General features: G+C 42.2%; 1 protein-coding gene and 1 long non-coding RNA gene across 3 annotated transcripts in view; both read left to right on the top strand.

Annotated features, from left to right (window-relative positions):
• LOC125964457 (uncharacterized) overlaps positions 1 to 19314 on the top strand; it is a 168444-nt gene that overhangs the window by 136201 nt on the left and 12929 nt on the right. The gene's annotated exons all lie outside the window — the stretch shown is intronic.
• NFKBIZ (NFKB inhibitor zeta) lies at positions 291 to 12073 on the top strand. Of its 2 annotated transcripts, none has more exons than XM_004272589.4 (12): positions 291 to 861; positions 3214 to 3353; positions 3876 to 3906; positions 4029 to 4132; positions 4230 to 5008; positions 5942 to 6047; positions 6437 to 6583; positions 6776 to 6839; positions 7130 to 7299; positions 8188 to 8298; positions 8429 to 8596; positions 10905 to 12073. In XM_004272589.4, exons 1-12 carry the CDS (start codon positions 573 to 575, stop codon positions 10956 to 10958), a joined length of 2163 nt encoding a protein of 720 aa, XP_004272637.1. In that variant the 5' UTR covers positions 291 to 572; the 3' UTR covers positions 10959 to 12073. The 2 variants fall into 2 exon arrangements, with proteins under 2 accessions (XP_004272637.1, XP_033289152.1); XM_033433261.2 differs by lacking the exon at positions 291 to 861 and adding an exon at positions 909 to 1714.

Below are 19314 nucleotides of genomic sequence, written 5' to 3'. Positions count from 1 at the left end.
GCCGCCTCCCGCCTCCTCGCCGCCCAATGAGGGCGAGGCCCACGCCACGCGCCCTCTTCCCGGGCGCCTAGGCCAGGCTGGGAGCGCGCCGAGGCTGCGCCGGCCCCGACATCCGTCGGCTGGCGGCCGGGTCGGGGGTCCGAGGGCCAGGAGGCCGCGTTCCATCGGGGTTTCTAGGTGAAGGGCAGGAAAACAACCGGTCGGTCTGGGCGGGGCCGGGAGGGCGGAGCGAGGGCGGAGCGAGGGCGGAGGGCACATTGCCTCATCCTGTACATTTTACTGGAAACGGGGCGCATCCGGAGGAGGGGCCGGGAGGCTACCCCGACGCCGCCAATGGCCCGGCCGGGCGCGGGGGAGGCTGGCAAGGCGGTGGCCTCTTTTCTCCGCCCCTGGCCTCGAAGGCCGGTTAAATAGTCGGGCAGCCCGGGGCCACGCCCGTGCCCGCGCAGTCCTCCAGCCGATAAGTCCCCGAACCCATCACAGCCACAGCCACAGCCGCAGTCGGGAGGCAGCCGCGCGCAGCGAACCGGTGGCGCAGGTGTCTGGGGTTCCCGAGCACCGATCCCGGGAGTATGATCGTGGACAAGCTGCTGGACGACAGCCGCGGCGGAGAGGGGTTGCTGGACGCGGCCGGCGACTGCCGCCTTATGACCAGCCCACTCAACCTGGCCTACTTCTACGGCGCGTCGCCACCCGCCGCCGCCCCCGGCGCCTGCGACGCCGGCTGCTCGTCGTCTGGGCCCTCGGCGCCCGGCTCGCCCGGCTCCGACTCGTCCGACTTCTCTTCTGCCTCGTCCGTGTCCTCCTGCGGGGCGGTAGAGTCCCGGCCGAGAGGCGGCGCCCGTGCCGAGCGGCTGCAAGGTACCCACCGGCCCCGGCGGGGCGGCCCCAGGACCCCTGTTTGCGGGCGGCCCACCCGCGGGGAGGGGGGGTCTGGGCCGCCCAGAAGCGAAGTACCTTGGCCAGGTGTTAGGTGGCCTCGGCGCCTGCTTTAGAGGAGGTACATAATCACACTGGCCGTTATTATTAGGCCACTACTGGATGCCTTGCCCCGTGCTGGGCGTTGAATATCACTCGATGCCCTTTGACCGTCTGTGAAATCTGGGCGCCTTCTAGCTGTCCTGGTAACTTGAAACACAGAGCTCTGACTTCGGGTGGGGGGAATGGACCACGTTGGGTTTTCTCTTTTTTTAAAAAAAAACTTTTCTTAAGGTATAATTCACATGCTATGGCGAGATTTTGGATCTGATGTAGGTGTACCTTTTTCTTGTGGCTGTTTTAGTGAAAGGCTGTAGCCGGCGATAAGGGTTTGGGTACTGGGTTGAAGGTCGTGATTTATTTCTTTCTAAGTACGTATTTGTGGAAATTTTCAGTAAAAGGACTTTATAAAGAAAAGAAACCGATATTATTAAGATGTAAGGTGAAGCTGGACTGAAAACCGGTTTATACCTTGAGTCTGTGATTTTCCGAAGTCTGCCCAGAATTTCTTCGGTTTTTGTTTTGTGTGCTTTAGAATGGTTGAACCGTCTGTAGCAGAGAAAGGCGTAACGTTTCCGTTCTGCGGCTGTGAATTGTTAGCTTCTTTTCTTAATGAACGGAGTTGCATAATTTGGGGGAAAACAGGATGTCGCTGTAGGTGAACCAAAGAACGTCTAGATAATCTCAAATTTTGGAAAATCTATTCAGCATGATTTTAAAGAGCGTTCTCTTTCAGGTATTCCCCACGGCTGGCCACTCCTGTTTTTTGCTTGTGTTTTAGTTTAAAATGTGATTTGTCATTTTTATTTAAAAAAGTGATTTAAACCACTCGGTTGTATAATATGCTCCCTGTATGTTAAGTGTGTAGCAAATGCCAAAGTTGTGTGTGTATTTAGACCCTTTTTCTCCTCCACATTTGGCCTTCATCTGGCTGTAACTACTTTGTTAGTTCTTTGGTTTACCATAGGGGATTTCTGAAACTGAATTTTTCTCCCTGTGACGCTGAGTTATTAACTACTGTCATTCCAGAGAAATGCCGTGTTAGATTCTGGCAAGATATTCTTAGACTTAAACATAAAACTAACTAGTGTTTAGTTTGTTCTATCATTGAGTTGTTTCTCTCATGTATTTGATTATATATATGTGTGTGTATATATCTATATATTTAAAATTATGCCTTGTTTTTTGTCCCATCTTATTTTTTTCCATTCTCAATGGGGTTGCTGAATTATTCATTTCCTGACTCTTTGTGTGTTTACTTTGTGTTCAGCTCATCCCAAGAGGTTGTGACATAGTAGTGGTCAGAGTAGAATGCTGTACTCATGTACTGCATTTTTTTTTTTTTTTTTTTTTTTGTGGTACGCGGGCCTCTCACTGTTGTGGCCTCTCCCATTGCGGAGCACAGGCTCCGGACGCGCAGACTCAGCGGCCATGGCTCATGGGCCCAGCTGCTCCGTGGCATGTGGGATCCTCCCAGACCGGGGCACGAACCCGTGTACCCTGCATCGGCAGGCGGACTCTCAACCACTGCACCACCAGGGAAGCCCTCATGTACTGCATTTTAAAGTGTATTTTAAAGCTTAAATATGAAATGAGATTATTTCCTTTCTACTTAGAAGGCCTATGTGATCAAAAACAGTCGGTGAGGGGAAATCCTGTGTGCATATGTGGAAATGCGTTTAAGCTCAGTGAATTTAGGTAGCTTTCTTGGCGTAGCTGAACAAAGGGAAATAATAAACTGAGACATTGTTAAATGTTAGGCTTTGGTACATTGAGATCTTTGGGAGAAGTTTGTTTTGTACCTTCTTAGGTGAGTGGAATTGATAGACTTTAAAATTTCTATGTGGACATAAAGCCTTTGGTTTGAAAAGCTAAAAATTCATCATTTATTCCTTGCTCCCCCAAGGTTTTTCAAAAGTCTAGAATAATTACAGATTTATGAGAGTCAGGGTGGCAAAATCTGTGATCCTGTCTCATGCGTGGATAGGGCTGAGGGACAGAGAATTAATTTGGGTTTATCTCTCGGCTCTGGGGTTCCCTGAAACAATATTTTTATGAGCTTTAATTCATTAGGCTTCCTGGTGGGGAAAGGTATGAGGCAAGCGAGTTGAAGAGGCTTTGCGGTCTGTTAGTTGGGAACTTTATCACGTTGGATAGCTTTTGAGATTATTAATATTCATGTCTGTGAAGACACTTAATTGGGATATGTTTTGTTTTGTTTTGTTTTTTGAACAGTTGAGCCCCATATGGGGGTTGGAAGGCAGCAGAGAGGACCCTTTCAAGGTGTTCGCGTGAAGAACTCGGTGAAGGAACTCCTGTTGCACATCCGAAGTCATAAACAGAAGGCTTCCGGACAAGCCGTCGATGATTTTAAGGTGGCACCTAATTTTTTTGTTTTGGGTTGGGGGATAGGGAGGTTAGCCTGTCAGTGTTATTACTCTCTGCTAACCTAGGTTGGGCAAGTCTTTTGTAGACCACGAAGTCCATAGTACAGAGAACATATTTGTCCTGCTGTCTGCTATATTGCTGTCACTTGGCCCACTGCTAGGTGCTTGGCAGGTGTGCAAGAGAAATTTAATGAATAAATAAATGAAGGCAAGTTGGGGGCAAGGAAATTAATGTGGTTCAGTTAAAATGGAACATTTTGACTAGAAAGGGAAAACTCAAGTGGCCTTATTAATTTTATCTTAACCTGAGTTGAACTAAGGTGAAAGTGCAAATGGGGGAAGTTGCAAGATAGGATGGAAATTAACATAGAAAATAAATATTGCTAGAATAACTATGTCAAAGGTTTATGGTGAACTGTAAAGAGGGGTAGAGATAAGTCTGTTTGTTGATGTATGTTAATCAGGAAACCATTTATCACACACTAAATTGGAAACTTTTTTTCCTTATAGACACAAGGTGTGAACAGAGAGCAATTCACAGGTAAGAGTTACCTCTATTTATGATATCATGGGGGCTGTAGGGTAAAACAGTGTAGTGTAATTATGGGTAAAAATTTGTGAAATAAAATTATCACAGATTCCATATTCCTTTCTTGGGTATAGAATTGAAGAACACAGTATCATATAGTGGGAAAAGGAAAGGCCCTGATTTATCATCTGATGGACCAGCTTGCAAAAGACCAGCTTTGTTACATACCCAGTTTTTGGTACGTATCTCACTATTTTCCTCTGAATACCCATTGGAAATTATTCCTGGAATAATTTTGGAAGGAAGTGCACAACTTATTTTTTCTCCCTTTCCAGACGCCACCTCAAACACCCACACCCGCGGAAAGCATGGAAGATGTCCATCACAATGAATCCAAACAGGACAGCAGTGCTGATCTGCTTCAGAGCATTATCAACATTAAGAATGAATGCAGCCTGGTTTCCCTGAACACTGTCCAAGTTAGCTGGATGCGCCCTGGGGTCCCTCCAAGCTCCCCCCACGAGCAGTGTCAGGACTTCCACGGAGGGCAGGTCTTCTCTCCACCTCAGAAATACCAACCCTTCCAAGTCAGCAGCTCCCCACACGTGATGGATCAGGCTTCCATGTACCAGTATTCTTCACAGAACCAGAACGTGCAGCAGCTGCCGCCACAGCACTACACCCACAACCCAGCTCTGGAATACAGTCCTTATTCCAGGACTTCCCAGTCCCCCAGCTATGAACCAAACATCTTTGATGGTCAAGAACCACAGTTCTGCCTGAACCAAAGTTTTGCATCCCTTCTAAGTGGTCCCAGGGAATCTGAGAATATTGCTGTTCCCCCACAGACTGCCCCCAGCGTTCAGCAGCAAAATGATGCCCACGTGCAGGACTTCAACATGATGTCACACAGTGCCTGTGAGGCCCTGGCGAGGCATGATGCAGGCTCTGCCCCTTTAAACACACCACTGCCCTTCCCGAACATCGTCGGAAATCCAATGAACACCACACAGTTAGGGAAGTCATTTTTTCAGTGGCAAGTAGAGCAGGAAGAAAGCAAATTGGCACATATCTCCCAAGACCAGTTTCTTTCAAAGGATGCAGATGGTGACACGTGAGTATGTCCCTTTATCTCATTGAGCTGATTTGGTAAGCCATGCTTGCTGGACATAGTGGGCACAGAATTTCTCTAAGGGATGCCAGCTTAGATCTGAGTGAGTGGTTGGCTAAACAAGATGACTAGTGGGCGTAGAATGATAGCTCATATTTCAAGCGAGAGTTTTCCTTTCTTTTTTTTTCTGGCTGAACAAATTACCTGTTCTAAATTAATAAAAATGTACATGTCTTTGAATAATTGGTTTTGAAAGATTAGCATAGATTGTGTCTGTAGAGCAAAATCAGATCATGGTTAGTTGGTCATGATCAACTGTGAGTTGATTTGTAGATAGAATACTGATCTGTCCTGACATCTTTGTGGTGTTGGGCAAGTTGTTTTTGTTTTTGTATTTGTTTTTGTTTTTTGCGGTACACGGGCCTCTCACTGTTGTGGCCTCTCCCGTTGCGGAGCACAGGCTCTGGACATGCAGGCTCAGCGGCCATGGCTCACGGGCCCAGCCGCTCTGCGGCATGTGGGATCTTCCCGGACCGGGGCACGAACCCGTGTCCCCTGCATCGGCAGGCGGACTCTCAACCACTGCGCCACCAGGGAAGCCCTGGGCAAGTTGTTTAACCTCTCTATGCCTCAGTTTCTGGGCATATAAAATGATAATACCTCCCTCAGTGGGTTTTTATGAACATTAAGAATAATGGATTTAAAGCAATCAGCATGGTGCCTGGCGTACTTATTTTTTCTGGTAACCTAATTCATCTTGTTGCAACTCAGATGTATTGTCAGCATAGCAGAAAAGACAAATTATGCTCTGTACTGTTTGATTTGAGTACACCAACATATCAAGAAAGGGGCTAAAGGAAGAATTTTTTTTAAAAAAGGATGAACTTAGTGAAATAAATAATTCACTTCTTTTCTTTTCCTTTTGTTTTTCCCCAGGTTCCTCCATATTGCTGTTGCCCAGGGGAGAAGGGCACTTTCCTATGTCCTTGCAAGAAAGATGAATGCGCTTCACATGCTGGATATTAAAGAGCACAATGGACAGGTGAGGATCTTGACAGAGGGAAATGGCAAAGTGTGGTCATGGGGACAAGATGACGGCCGGTCTCATATTTATGTGTAGATCATTTCAGAGTTCCAGACCAAGAGAGTTTAGTTAATATTAACTTCTGGATGTTGACTCTTTGTCACTGCCAACCTTGAAGTTATTAACTTTAACTTTGTAGTTATTTGACCAAAGACTAACTGGGTATAATAAAGCTGCACCCTAAGCTTATTTTAGTTTCCTTGTGTTACAGTATCTTATTGCTTATTAACAGGATTTATTCTCTCTATGTGGGGTTTTCTCCCCTCAGTCTTAGTTTAGGTTCATATTCTTTGTTACTATAGTGTTATGGGTTTTAAAAAATATTTTTTTCCTCTGAATATCCACAGAGTGCCTTTCAGGTGGCAGTGGCTGCCAACCAGCACCTCATCGTGCAGGATCTGGTGAACCTTGGGGCCCAGGTGAATACGACTGACTGCTGGGGAAGAACCCCCCTGCATGTTTGTGCTGAGAAGGGCCACTCCCAGGTGCTTCAGGTAAGAGGCAGCGAGCCAGGCTCCCATTACCATAGGGCCAAAGGGGTACAGCTTGGATATTAGGAGTTGGATGTAGATTGCCTGTTGCAATGCTCTCTTTTGAGTTGACTTACTCCTTTCTTGGAACACTAGTAGATAAGTATTTGTGTAGTTTGTCTTTTGCTGATAGATGTCTGTTTTTAAATTCTGCAGGCAATTCAGAAGGGAGCAGCGGGGAGCAATCAGTTTGTGGATCTGGAGTCAACTAACTATGATGGTAAGTGATTGATGCATTATTGGGTGAAGAAACATTCAGAGAGAGGGGCCCATTAATTCTAAGGGTATTAAGTTCAATACCAATAAGGAAGGGAGGTAATTAAAGCTAAAATATTCTATAGATAAAATTAGCACTAAGACCCAATGGAGGGATTACTCAGATTACCTTACTAGTTCTTGTGGAGCCCATATGTAGGTCATGTGAGAGGCCACCCTCAAGGTTTGTAATTATAGAACAACTAAAAGAATTGATGGGATGCTTGACCACTGCTTTCTTATGCTTTTTTCTAGGCCTGACCCCTCTACACTGTGCAGTTGTGGCCCACAATGCTGTGGTTCACGAACTCCAGAGAAATCAACAGCCGCATTCACCTGAAGTTCAGGAGCTTTTGCTGAAGAATAAGAGTCTAGTTGATACAATTAAGTGTCTGATTCAAATGGGAGCCGCAGTGGAAGCTAAGGTAAAATTCACAGAGGAGTTTGGAAATGGGATGTGGGAGAGACGTGGTTATAGCCGAAGACCTTCTTCCCAAGTGTAGATTAAAACTTCTGCCCCTTTTTATTTTATTTCTGCCATCTTTTTAAATTAATGGAGTAGCAATGTATGGATAGTTAAGCTTAGATTTTAAAAGATCACCTCATCTGCTTTCTTGATTTGCTTTTAATCTATGGATTATTAATCAAAAGATCATTTAGCTGTGAAACGAATGTCTTTATTTGAAAGGAAAAGAAAATGCTTGAAATTGATATTTTCATTTTGCTTCCATTGTTATACACAGATACTAAAGGTAGTGCATTTTGTAAGGGTTTCTTCATTGTTGTTGGATCTGGACTTAATCTTCTGTTTTTTAAACTGGAAAATATTTTATTATCTTTAAATTTGAGGGTTTTTTGCTGAGTATTTGCTGTGTACAAGGCTGAGGTACTGAGTTAGGGGCCCTAGGGGAAAATACCTAAATCATAAGCCACTTGGGTCCTTGGGAAGCTTACTGTCTAGTAGAAATGGTGACAGATATAGCTAATTTTAAGTCTACAGGGTGGCCACCAAGTCTGGAAACATAGGCGAATACACAGTAAATGATTTCTTATATTACAGCACATGATAAAACAGCATAGTCTATGTTTCTATATTTTATGGCCACCTGGTATACAAGGGTAGATGTGATAAAAGGGAATTAGGAGGAATGAGAGATTCCATGGAGCTTGGGTTGCAGTAAGGGTTTGTGGAGAAGGGGGCACTCCGAGTGAGTCTCCAAGGGTGAACCAGACATATGAGAGACTGGGTGAGAAGCATATCCAGGGCATGGTTTCTGGATGTTCATTTTTTTCCCCCTCTTGCCTTTGACAAGGATCGTAAAAGTGGCCGCACAGCCCTGCATTTGGCAGCTGAAGAAGCAAATCTGGAACTCATTCGCCTCTTTTTGGAACTGCCCAGTTGCCTGTCTTTTGTGAATGCAAAGGTACTTTTAGAAGTGTTCAAGAACTGCACAAGATTTGGAATAACCTTCTTTATACCTTCTTCAAGCTTTTGAGCTGCTTTCATGAAAGTCTCCCTTCCTGATGGGTGTCGTTTTGTCTCTTTGTCTTTAGGCTTACAATGGAAACACCGCCCTCCATGTTGCTGCCAGCCTGCAATATCGGGTGACACAGTTGGATGCAGTCCGCCTGTTGATGAGGAAGGGAGCAGACCCAAGTACTCGGAACTTGGAGAATGAACAGCCAGTACATTTGGTTCCTGATGGCCCTGTGGGAGAACAGGTGAGGGCCACAGAAGGGAGAAGAAATACTTTGAGGCATTGTTCCGAAACATAAGGGGCAGGGGCCAGCTGGCACTCTTCAGGTGGGCTTTATCAACATCTGTGTCTCAACAGTGGTCACTGTAGCCCTTTAGAGTCAGTTGCTTTGTCTCCAAAGGAAAAGTAAGAAATTTGAGGGTTTATGCATGGACCCCAAATGGTCAGAAGTCAGGTAGTCTTTCTTTTTCTTCCAAGACACAAACTTGGGTTTGGGCTAAGTCAGAATGGTTTGACATTTGGAAGTTGATGAAAGAGGAGGAACCAAGGTTCCTGCACACACTAAAGAAAGAGAATCTTAGTTTTGTGAGTAAGTGATGATCCTTCAAATATTGTGCATATTAAATGAGTCAGTATTTATAGAGTATTCAGAATAGTCCCAGGCACATAAGTGGGTGCTGCTCAGTAAACATTAGCTGTTAACAATGATTTCTGTCTACTAACTGATCCTAAATAAAAAATGGGAAGGTTATTTATATAATTTAGAACCTAGAAATACTTTATACTTTAAAGAAAATTATGCTTTTCTCATCATTTGGTTCTACTGGATTGGCCAGAAAGTTCGTTCAGTTTTCGCTGTAAGCTGTTATGAAAAAGTTGAATGAACTTTTTGGCCAACCCAATATATTATATTTGGGGATTGAACAGTTTCATATGACTAAACTTTTCTTGATAACAAGAACTGACTCTTTTTAAGAACTTATATATTTTTAATTTATTTTTTTAAGCAGCAGGTTCTTACTAGTTATCCATTTTATGCTTATTAGTGTATATATGTCAATCCCGATCTCCTAATTCATCCCACCACCACCAACCCCCCACCGCCAGTTTCCCCCTTGGTGTCCGTACGTTTGGAAGAACTTAAAATATTTTTGATGAAACTCTTTTCCTGGAGGAAACGAGATTGTGGCTGTGGGTTGTTACATACTTTAATAATCACAAAATAAAATATATGGAATGCAATTTAGCCTTGCCTTTGATTTACAGCCCTCGCTATGACCATAATATTATAGTAACTCATATTTGTGGAGCTCTTTATAGCTTAAAACGAATCACTTGATGATTTGTAGAGTTTTCCTGTATATTATACCACTTAATAGTTAGGAAAACTTTGCAGGGTGAAGGTTCACCTGGGAAGACTGAGCCTCAGAGTGGGTCCAGCCATAGGGACCATCATTAAATAGTAAATGACAGAGTCCTAAGCGCACTGTTCACTTCTGGGTTGCTGTTTGTGGTGTGCAGTCATAGAGTGATGTTCTCAGGGAGTATTGAGCATGGAGAGCTGCTTGACTCTTTGCTAAATGTTCTTGGATTACTCTCCTTCCTGCTTTTGTATTTTTTGTGTCTCTGTGTATGGAGGGAGGGTCTTTTCCTTTGCTTTTATTGTCAGACCATGGTCATTGTGTCTCCTAGCAGCTGTCAATTTCATCCCCTACTCCAGTCTTCTTTCTTCTAATTTTTTTGCTTCTTATCTGCTGTGGGCTGAGAGACAGATCATAAAATTTGTCAGGCTGGGGTATAAAATCAATTACTAGACTCTGAATGAGCCTGGGGGTTTCCTGTGATCCATATAGTCATGCACAGATGCTTTAATTCTTGGATGTCACATCTATCTTGACTCGAAGGGCATTATAATTTACTTGTGTGTTTAACGTGGGCTCTCGTTCTTGGTTGAGGCTGACATCAAGGTAGGTGAGATATTATAATAACCATGATTACTGCATTATATTAAATGTTCTCACAAATAACAGGAGTAAAGATTAGGAAAAGAATATAGGTCTTAGTTAAACTTTTGGAGATTTTCAACCTCAGATTATTTTTTTATTTTTTATTTTTTTGCCGTACACGGGCCTCTCACTGTTGTGGCCTATCCCGTTGTGGAGCACAGGCTCCGGACGCGCAGGCTCAGTGGCCATGGCTCACGGGCCTAGCCGCTCCGCGGCATGTGGGATCTTCCCGGACCGGGGCACGAACCCGTGTCCCCTGCATCTGCATCGGCAGGTGGACTCTCAACCACTGCGCCACCAGGGAAGCCCGGCCTCAGATAATTTTTAATGGAGATGCTTTACTTTCTTGTACTCAAAGATCATTATAGCAGGTCTGTAGTAAACTTTAAAAGGAGTTGTAGTATTTTTATTTGTCCCCTTAAAATCTTGACACATACTGTTGCATATTTCTTCATATACTTACTTACAAAGAAACTGAAGGAGATGTGGTACTTTGATCGTAGAAAAAAAAAAAACCCTTACAAATCCTATTGGTTTCCTTTCCAGATCCGACGTATCCTGAAGGGAAAGTCCATTCAGCAGAGAGCTCCACCGTATTAGCTCCATTGGCTGGGAGCCTGGTCAGCAATACTCACTGTCAGTTAGGCAGTCCTAATGTATCTGTACATAGACCATTTGCTCTGTATTGGCAAATGTAAGTTGTTTCTATGAAACAAACGTATTTAGTTCACTATTATATAGTGGGTTATGTTAAAAGAAAAGAAGAAAAATATCTAATTCCTCTTGGCAGATTTTAATATTTCATACCCAGGTATCTGGGATCTAGACATCTGAATTTAATCTGAGTGGTAAAATTGACTTCAATTTAACAGTAGCTTTTGGGTAGGAGAAGGCTTTGATTTGTGGCATAAGGCATTGCTTATGTAGCTATTGCCAGTTTAAAAGGAGGTGAATTGTAAACTTTCTTTAAAGAAAAATGAAAGCATTTGGAAGTTAAAAAATAAATCTGGATGTAGTGTTGAGGCTTCGTTTGGCCTGATGCAGTACCTGATAGTTATTGGTGTTGGAAAGTCTCTAGTCGTTGGACTAGATGGAGGGTACCATGGTTAAAGTTTGATCTTTGCAAACTGTATATAATTGTTATTTTTGTCTTTTAAAATATTTATACAAATATTTGTACATTGGTCATTAACATGGCCACATTTGAAATGTGTAAATCAATAAACTAGAAAAGAACAAGTGGATTTTCACTATTTTTAAAAATCATATGCATTCAGAGGAGCTGTGTAATCACCGTCTCTGTAGATGAAACAGATGGAGAGTTGTTCCTTTAGTGGCTGGCAGAGCTCTGTTTGAATTGTAAATATGCTTTGAGATGAGATACATTATTTGTAGGGAATTGCATGCTGTTAAAGAGAACACCTTTTTATGACTCACTTTCTAGAGTTTATGATTTACTTGCTCTGTTGGAATGTTTGTTTTACCTTTATAAGAACAACAAAAAGTCAATATTGAAACATGTTTTACTGGTTTTCTGTTGTCAAATAATGATAACGTACCATGATGTTTCATATTACCATTCAGAAAAAAAATGCCTAATTTTTTAGTAACTTTAATTCTAATAATATTATTTTGCTTATTTCTGGCATACCCCGAGGAATGTATTTGGCTTTGATTGTGCATTATTCTTTGTAATAAATTTGATTCATGAAAAACCCTTCTTTATTTCTTTTCTTTAAAAAAAATTTTTTAACATCTTTATTGGAGTATAATTGCTTTACAATGGTGTGTTAATTTCTGCTTTATAACAAAGTGAATCAGTTATACATATACATATGTTCCCATATCTCTTCCCTCTTGTGTCTCCCTCCCACCCTCCCTATCCCACCCCTATAGATGGTCACAAACCATTGAGCTGATCTCCCTGTGCTATGTGGCTGCTTCCCACTAGCTATCTATTTTACGTTTGGTAGTGTATATATGTCCATGCCACTCTCTCACTTTGTCACAGCTTACCCTTCCCCCTCCCCATATCCTCAAGTCCATTCTCTAGTAGGTCTGTGTCTTTATTCCCATCTTGCCCCTAGGTTCTTCATGATCATTTATTTTTTTTTTTTAGATTCCATATATATGTGTTAGCATACGTTATTTGTTTTCCTCTTTCTAACTTACTTCACTCTGTATGACAGACTCTAGGTCCATCCACGTCACTACAAATAACTCAATTTCATTTCTTTTTATGGCTGAGTAATATTCCATTGTATATATGTGCCACATCTTCTTTATCCATTCATCCGTTGATGGACACTTAGGTTGCTTCCATGTCCTGGCTCTTGTAAATAGAGCTGCAATGAACATTTTGGTACATGACTCTTTTTGAATTATGGTTTTCTCAGGGTATATGCCCAGTAGTGGGATTGCTGGGTCATATGGTAGTTCTATTTTTAGTTTTTTAAGGAACCTCCATACTGTTCTCCATAGTGGCTATACCAATTCACATTCCCACCAGCAGTGCAAGAGTGTTCCCTTTTCTTTACATCCTCTCCAGCATTTATTGTTTCTAGATTTTTTTTTTTAAACATCTTTATTGGGGTATAATTGCTTTACAATGGTGTGTTACTTTCTGCTTTATAACAAAGTGAATCAGCCATACATATACATATATTCCCATATCTCCTCCCTCCTGCATCTCCCTCCCTCCCACCCTCCCTATCCCACCCCTCCAGGTGGTCACAAAGCACCGAGCTGATATCCCTGTGCTATGCGGCTGCTTCCCACTAGCTATCTACCTTACGTTTGGTAGTGTATATATGTCCATGCCTCTCTCTTGCTTTGTCACAGCTCACCCTTCCCCCTCCCCATATCCTCAGGTCCGTTCTCCGGTAGGTCTGTGTCTTTATTCCTATCTTACCACTAGGTTCTTCATGACATTTTTTTTTTCTTAAATTCCATATATATGTGTTAGCATACGGTATTTGTCTTTCTCTTTCCGACTTACTTCACTCTGTATGACAGACTCTAGGTCTATCCACCTCATTACAAATAACTCAATTTCGTTTCTATTTATGGCTGAGTAATATTTCATTGTATATATGTGCCACATCTTCTTTATCCATTTATTGTTTCTAGATTTTTTGATGATGGCCATTCTGACTGGTGTGAGATGATATCTCATTGTAGTTTTGACTTGCATTTCTCTAATGATTAATGATGTTGAGCATTCTTTCATGTGTTTGTTGGCAGTCTATATCTTCTTTGGAGAAATGTCTATTTAGGTCTTCTGCCCATTTTTGGATTGGGTTGTTTGTTTCTTTGTTATTGAGGTGCATGAGCTGCTTGCAAATTTTGGAGATTAATCTTTTGTCAGTTACTTCATTTGAAAATATTTTCTCCCATTCTGAGGTTGTCTTTTGGTCTTGTTTATGGTTTCCTTTGCTGTGAAAAAGCTTTTAAGTTTCATTTAGTCCCATTTGTTTACTTTTGTTTTTATTTCCATTTCTCTAGGAGGTGGGTCAGAAAGGATCTTGCTGTGATTTATGTCATAGAGTGTTCTGCCTATGTTTTCCTCTAAGAGTTTGATAGTGTCTGGCCTTACATTTAGGTCTTTAATCCATTTTGAGTTTATTTTTGTGTATGGTGTTAGGGAGTGTTCTAATTTCATACTTTTACATGTACCTGTCCAGTTTTCCCAGCACCACTTATTGAAGAGGCTGTCTTTTCTCCACTGTATATTCTTGCCTCCTTTATCAAAGATAAGGTGACCATATGTGTGTGGGTTTATCTCTGGGGTTTCTTTCCTGTTCCATTGATCTATATTTATGTTTTTGTTCCAGTACTATACTGTCTTGATTACTGTAGCTTTGTAGTATAGTCTGAAGACAGGGAGCCTGATTCCTCCAGCTCCATTTTTTGTTCTCAAGCTTGCTTTGGCTATTCGGGGTCTTTTGTGTTTCCATACAAATTGTGAAATTTGTTGTTCTAGTTCTGTGAAAAATGCCAATGGTAGTTTGATAGGGATTGCATTGAATCTGTAGATTGCTTTGGGTAGTAGACTCATTTTCACAATGTTGATTCTTCCAATCCAAGAACATGGTATATCTCTCCCATCTATCTGTATCATCTTTAATTTCTTTCATCAGTGTCTTATAATTTTCTGCATACAGGTCTTTTGTCTCCTTAGGTAGGTTTATTCCTAGATATTTTATTCTTTTTGTTGCAATGGTAAATGGGAGTGTTTTCTTGATTTCACTTTCAGATTTTTCATCATTAGTGTATAGGAATGCCAGAGATTTCTGTGCATTAATTTTGTATCCTGCTACTTTACCAAATTCATTGATTAGCTCTAGTAGTTTTCTGGTAGCATCTTTAGGATTCTATATGTAGAGTATCATGTCATCTGCACACAGTGACAGCTTTACTTCTTCTTTTCCGATCTGGATTCCTTTTATTTCTTTTTCTTCTCTGATTGAATTCACCTGTGAAGCCATCTGGTCCTGGGCTTTTGTTTGTTGGAAGATTTTTAATCACAGTTTCAATTTCAGTGCTTGTGATTGGTCGGTTCATATATTCTATTTCTTCCTCATTCAGTCTCAGCAGGTTGTGCATTTCTAAGAATTTGTCCATTTTTTCCAGGTTGTCCATTTTATTGGCATAGAGTTGCTTGTAGTAATCTCTCATGTTCCTTTGTATTTCTGCAGTGTCAGTTGTTACTTCTCCTTTTTCATTTCTAATTCTATTGACTTGAGTTTTCTTCATTTTTTCCTTGATGAGTCTGGCTAATGGTTTATAAATTTTGTTTATCTTCTCAAAGAATCAGCTTTTAGTTTTATTGATCTTTGCTATCGTTTCCTTCATTTCTTTTTCATTTACTTCTGATCTGATCTTTATGATTTCTTTCCTTCTGCTAACTTTGGGGATTTTTGGTTCTTCTTTCTCTAATTGCTTTAGGTGCAAGGTTAGCTTGTTTATTTGAGATGTGTCCTGTTTCTTAAGGTATGATTGTATTGCTATAAACTTCCCTCTTAGAACTGCTTTTGCTGCATCCCATAGGTTTTAGGTCATCGTGTCCCCATTGTCATTTGTTTTTAGGCATTTTTTGATTTCCTCTTTGATTTCTTCAGTGATCATTTGGTTATTAAGTAGTGTATTGTTTAGCCTCCATGTGTTTGTATTTTTTACAGATCTTTTCCTGTAATTGATATCTAGTCTCATAGCGTTGTGGTCGGAAAGGATACTTGATACGATTTCAATTTTCTTAAATTTACCAAGGCTTGATTTGTGAGCCAAGATAGGATATGTCCTGGAGAATGTTCCATTAGCACTTGAGAAGAAAGTGTGTTCTGTTGTTTTTGGATGGAATGTCCTATAAATATCAATTAAGTCCATCTTGTTTAATGTATCATTTAAAGCTTGTGTTTACTTCTTTATTTTCATTTTGGATGATCTGTCCATTGGTGAAAGTGGGGTGTTAAAGTCACGTACTATGATTGTGTTACTGTCAATTTCCCTTTTTATGGCTGTTAGCATTTGCCTTATGTATTAAGGTGCTCCTATGTTGGGTGCATAAATATTTACAATTGTTATATCTTCTTCTTGCATTGATCGCTTGATCATTATGTAGTGTCCTTCTTTGTCTCTTGTAATAGTCTTTATTTTAAAGTCTCTTTTGTCTGATATGAGAATTGCTACTCCAACTTTCTTTTTATTTCCATTTACATGGAATATCTTTTTCCATCCCCTCACTTTCATTCTGTATGTGTCCCTAGGCCTGAAGTGAGTCTCTTGTAGACAGCATATATGTGGGTCTTGTTTTTGTATCCATTCAGCCAATCTGTGTCTTTTGGTGGGAGCATTTAATCCATTTACATTTAAGATAGTTATCAATATGTATGTTCCTATTTCCATTTTCTTAATTGTTTTGGGTTTGTTATTGTAGGTCTTTTCCTTCTCTTGTGTTTCTTGCCTAGAGAATTTCCTTTAGCATTTGTTGTAAAGCTGGTTTGGTGGTGCTGAACTCTCTCAGCTTTTGCTTGTCGGTAAAAGTTTTAATTTCTTCATCAAATCTGAATGAGATCCTTGCTGGGTAAAGTAATCTTGGTTGTAGGTGTTTCTCCTTTATCACTTTAAATATGTCCTGCCACTCCCTTCTGGCTTGCAGAGTTTCTGCTGAAAGATCAGCTGTTAACCTTATGGGGATTCCCTTGTATGTTATTTGTTGTTTTTCCCTTTCTGGTTTTAATATGTTTTCTTTGTATTTAATTTTTGACAGTTTGATTAATATGTATCATGGTGTGTTTCTCCTTGGATTTATCCTGTATGGGACTCTGTGCTTCCTGGACTTGATTAACTATTTCCTTTCCCATATTAGGGAAGTTTTCAACTATAATCTCTTCAAATATTTTCTCAGTCCTTTTCTTTTTCTCTTCTTCTGGGACCCCTATAATTCGAATGTTGGTGTGTTTTATGTTGTCCCAGAGGTCTCTGAGACTGTCCTCAGTTCTTTTCATTCTTTTTTCTTTAGTTTGCTCTGTGGTAGTTATTTCCACTATTTTATCTTCCAGGTCACTTCTCCATTCTTCTGCCTCAGTTATACTGCTATTGATCCCTTCTAGAGTATTTTTAATTTCATTTATTGTGTTGTTTATCGTTGCTTGTTTCATCTTTAGTTCTTCTAGGTCCTTGTTAAATGTTTCTTGCATTTTATGTATTCTATTTCCAAGATTTTGGATCATCTTTACTATCATTATTCTGAATTCTTTTTCAGGTAGACTGCTTATTTCCTCTTCATTTGTTAGGTCTGGTGGGTTTTTATCTTGCTCCTTCATCTGCTGTGTGTTTTTCTGTCTTCTCAGTTTGCTTATCTTACTGTGTTTGGGGTCTCCTTTTTGCAGGCTGCAAGTTCATAGTTCCTGTTGTTTTTGGTGTCTGTCCCCAGTGGCTAAGGTTGGTTCAGTGGGTTGTGTAGGCTTTCTGGTGTAGGGGACTAGTGCCTGTGTTCTGGTGCATGAGGCTGGATCTTGTCTTTCTGGTGGGCAGGTCCATGTCTGGTGGTGTGTTTTGGGGTGTCTGTGGCCTTATTATGATTTTAGGCAGCCTCTCTGCTAATGGGTGGGTTGTGTTCCTGTCTTGCTAGTTTGGCATAGGGTGTCCAGCACTATAGCTTGCTGGTCGTTGATTGAAGCTGGGTGCTGGTGTTGAGATGGAGATCTCTGGGAGATTTTTGCTGTTTGATATTATGTGGAGTGGGGAGGTCTCTTGTGGAACAGTGTCCTGAAGTTGGCTCTCCCACCTCAGAGGCACAGCACTGAGTCCTGGCTGGAGCACCAAGAGCCTTTCATCCACACGGCTCAGAATAAAAGGGAAAAAATATAGAAGGAAAGAAATAAAGAGGATAAAATAAAATAAAGATAAAATAAAATAGTTATTTAAATAAAAAATAATTATTAAGAAAGAAAGTATTTTTAAAAGTAAAAAAAAGAACAAAAACAAATCGGACGGACAGAACCCTAGGACAAATGGTGAAAGCAAAGCTATACAGACGAAATCTCACACAGAATCATACACATACAGACTCACAAAAAGAGGAAAAGGGGAAAAATAATATATCTTGCTCCCAAAGTCCACCTCCTCAATTTGGGATGATTCATTGTCTGTTCAGGTAGTCCACTGATGCAGGGTACATCAAGTTGATTGTGGAGATTTAATCCGCTGCTCCTGAGGCTGCTGGGAGAGATTTCCCTTTCTCTTCTTTGTTCGCAGAGCTCCCGGGGTTCAGCTTTGGATCTGGCCCCGCCTCTGCGTGTAAGTCGCCCGAGGGCGTCTGTTCTTCGCTCAGACAGGACAGGGTTAAACGAGCAGCTGATTCGGGGGCTCTGGCTCACTCAGGCCGGGGTTAGGGAGGGGCACGGTTGCGTGGCGAGCCTGTGGCGGCAGAGGCCGGCGTGACGTTGCACCAGCCTGAGGCGCGCCGTGTGTTCTCCGGAGGAAATTGTCCCTGGATCACGGGACCCTGGCAGTGGCGGGCTGCACAGACTCCCCGGAAGGTGGGTGTGGATAGTGACCTGTGCTCGCACACAGGCTTCTTAGTGGCGGCAGCAGCAGCCTTAGCATCTCCTGCCCGTCTCTGGGATCCGCGCTGTTAGCCGCGGCTCGCGCGTCTCTGGAGCTCCTTTAAGCAGCGCTCTTAATCCCCTTTCCTCGCGCACCAGGAAACAGAAGCAGGAAAAAGTCTCTTTCCTCTTCGGCAGCTCCAGACCTTTTCCCCGGACTCCCTCCCGGCTAGCTGTAGCACACTAACCCCTTCAGGCTGTGTTTACGCCGCCAACCCCAGTCCTCTCCCTGTGCTCCGACCAAAGCCCGAGCCTCAGCTCCCAGCCCTGCCCGCCCCGGCGGGTGAGCAGACAAGCATCTCGGGCTGGTGAGTGCTGGCAGCACCGATCTTCTGTGCGGGAATCTCTCTGCTTTGCCTTCCGCACCCCTGTTGCTGCGCTCTCCTCCGTGGCTCTGAAGCTCCCCCTTCAGCCACCCGCAGTCTCCGCCCGCGAAGGGGCTTCCTAGTGTGTGGAAACTTTTCCTCCTTCACAGCTTCCTCCCTCTGGTGCAGGTCCCGTCGCTATTCTTTTGTCTCTGCTTTTTCTTTTTTCTTTTGCCCTACCCAGGTACGTGGCGTGGGGGGGGGGGCGGGGGGGAAGTTTCTTGCCTTTTGGGAGGTCTGAGGTCTTCTGCCAGGTTCAGTAGGTATTCTGTAGGAGTTGTTCCACGTGTAGATGTATTTCTGGTGTATCTGTGGGGAGGAAGGTGATCTCCGCGTCTTACTCTTCTGCCATCTTCCTCAACCTTCCTTTTTTTCTTTTTCATTTCTTTTAAATGCTTATGAGAAGTCTCATAAGCAATTTACTGACTAGTCATCTTTGTAGCTAAGTGCTTAAATCCTTTGAAGAAAAGATAACCTTTGGAC

Source organism: Orcinus orca, chromosome 5 (assembly GCF_937001465.1).
Source record: "Orcinus orca chromosome 5, mOrcOrc1.1, whole genome shotgun sequence".
NCBI lineage: Eukaryota > Metazoa > Chordata > Mammalia > Artiodactyla > Delphinidae > Orcinus > Orcinus orca.
The sequence above is the reverse complement of the archived record's forward strand: the minus strand, read 5'-3'. Positions and strand labels throughout refer to the sequence as shown.